Here is a 2,588-nt window from a genome sequence, read left to right on the forward strand (position 1 = left end):
GCGCGGGAAAATTCACCGAAAACATACATCATCCTGAGTGTGGTTGTTACCAACATAGTGCCTTCTTTTTATGTTACCTACTTAACTGTCTTTCATAGTGCCTGTCTTCAAAGTTCAAAATATTTTGTACATTTTACAATAATTGCCTGTTAGCCAAAATTTATTCAAATACTGAAATAGTAATAATATATAATATAGGCCAGTAGTTTTGTGTCCAGATTTTACTGTCTGATAGTCTGACTCTGATTTAGCCTATTATATAGTTGATAACTTTTTAGTTCTTGCAAATGATTCTCTTAGGTCCCTGTGTTGCCTGTGATTCATCAAAAATGTGTCTTTGTTATCTTGGACCTGGAGTACCATAAGGTTGAAGGTTTGAACATAAAATGGGCATTGAACATAGAAGTATCATATGTTACTCTCAGAGTAGAGTAGTGCATTTTGTCGACTCAGCATCATTAATTCATCAGAGTGAGAGTAGTGCCAACTTAACATCATCAGTCTCTCACAGTCTCACTCACCTAGTGAGTTGGAGAAATACTGGACTTGAGGAACACTTCCTTGTTCCAGCACAATCCTAAAACTTGTGTCATTCAATATAATCATCTTTCAGTTTGGATTTACATTGTTAAAAAAAAACAATTGTTCCAAAATGCTTCATGATCATTCAAAAGTGTTTTATTAAAAATCCTAATATATCCTGCAATATATTCTACTATTTGATGGCTGCTAGTCTTGCTGCAACTTAAATTTAGTGTCTTGTCTTCTTGAATTCTCAAGAGACTCAAAAAATAATTCTCAAAAATTTTTACAAAATTATCACTGATGATTGAGGATTGTTTCATAGTTGGATTTATTCCCATGGTTTGAAATTTAAATGTGATTTACCTTAATTTTATTGCAAATTCATCTATTTTTAATGTGTGTTTTGTTTGTTATTTTTTTCCTCCTCTAAGTCAAACTCAATTTATTGATTAGTTATCAGATCTCACCTTATTACTGCTCTCAAAATGCCTAAGAACAAAAAAGTTGAATCTGGCTCTGATTCAGATTCTGGACCTGAGGATGTAAGTATATTATCTTTTACACAACTCTATGTTTTTATTTAAAATATTTTTCTAATAACTTAAATTGTATATTTATTTTTGAGAAATAAATTGTAATGCATATATAAAATGGATGTTGGAAAATTTGCCTTTGAATTAAGCTGATTTCAATAGGGAAAGAGCTTGGCTAGAGGCCAGTAGAGGGAGATCAGTAACAAAATGTAAATAAACATATTGAATATAGATTTTAGAATATCCAACAAGCTAAATTATCATCACAATTCTTTGAAAGCTCATTTATTAGCACTTTAAACTTAATGATGCTTATTAGGAGGAAATTTTTGAGTTTTTGTTGCTGGATATGCTTATGTTAGATCCAAAGAATTATTTTTGTCATGTAGATTTCCTCATCAAAATTTCATTCACAAGCACATCTTTTTGACAATCAGATGTTTTATTGCTCAGCTTATTTCTTCAGATAAAATTTTCTGTTAATATATTCTTATTCTCACAGCGCAATCCTGCAAAGAAGTCCAAATCTGAGGCTGATGGAGGTAGCAAGAAAGGTGGGCGCAGCAATTCCCCCAAGCGCAATGAAAGCGGTGACCCCTACTGGGACCTAGGAATGCGCAAGCGTGTCACAGTCAGAGAGTTCAAAGGCAGCACCTTTGTAGACATCAGGGAGTACTATGAGAAGGATGGCAAAAATCTTCCTGGCAAGAAAGGTTAGTAGCTGATTCTGCTCAATGATCCCAAATTGGTTTTATTCATGATGGTTAAAATATCTTGTATTTTTTTTAAGAAATAAAACATTAAATTGTTAAGGATTCTTTGTAATCATAATATTATTTAAAATTTATCCTTAAAGAAGTTCCTAAACTTGATGTTGTCAGCTGAAGAATTTACTAAACTAAATCAGAAGAATTTAAGATAAAATAAAGAACAAAATGGAACACAATTTTCCATACTTTTCCATTGAGAATGTGTTAATAAAATGTACTTTACAAACCTTAGGTCTCAATGTGCCAGGATTAGTGTGTTGATGTGATTAATATTCGCAGGCATCTCATTGAAGGCTGGAGACTGGGGGCTCCTCAAGGATCTCATCGAGGATATTGATGACGCTCTCCGTCAGCACTGAGTCAACTATATCTTTCATTTCTTTTCATCTGTGATGTATTACATTGAAAATTGGCTTTATTTTCATATATGACAAAGGATTTTTTTGATGTCTTGGACTACGAATTGTGTAGATCTACAAATTTGTTGTTTGTAACTGTACTTGTAGGTAGCTTGGGGTTATTCTTTCCCTTAGGTTTTTGCTACACGTAATTCGTAGATGCGGGAGAGTCATCTGGTACTACCAAATTTTCTTGTTGTGATTTGTTCGATGGAAAGTTTGGGTGAAAATTGTTGGAGTGTTTATTTTTATCTTTAGTTAAAGTATGAATGTCAGTTGCTGGCATTAGTATTTAGTATTCACATCTGCTGCCACTTGATGATTTAGAATAAATCTAATAATCTAATAAAGGTTGAAGTCAT

The 2,588-nt window shown here is 32.8% G+C and overlaps 1 protein-coding gene across 1 annotated transcript; it reads left to right on the top strand.

Annotated features, from left to right (window-relative positions):
• Nucleotides 1-939: 939 nt before the first annotated feature.
• Nucleotides 940-2,588, top strand: LOC108680879 (RNA polymerase II transcriptional coactivator). The gene is made up of 3 exons (XM_018169797.2): nt 940-1,067; nt 1,561-1,771; nt 2,108-2,588. The coding sequence occupies exons 1-3, from the start codon at nt 1,011-1,013 to the stop codon at nt 2,185-2,187; spliced, it is 348 nt and encodes a 115-aa protein (XP_018025286.1). The 5' UTR covers nt 940-1,010; the 3' UTR covers nt 2,188-2,588.

This window comes from Hyalella azteca, unplaced genomic scaffold, assembly GCF_000764305.2.
Source record: "Hyalella azteca isolate HAZT.00-mixed unplaced genomic scaffold, Hazt_2.0.2 contig7049, whole genome shotgun sequence".
In the NCBI taxonomy this organism is placed as follows: domain Eukaryota; kingdom Metazoa; phylum Arthropoda; class Malacostraca; order Amphipoda; family Hyalellidae; genus Hyalella; species Hyalella azteca.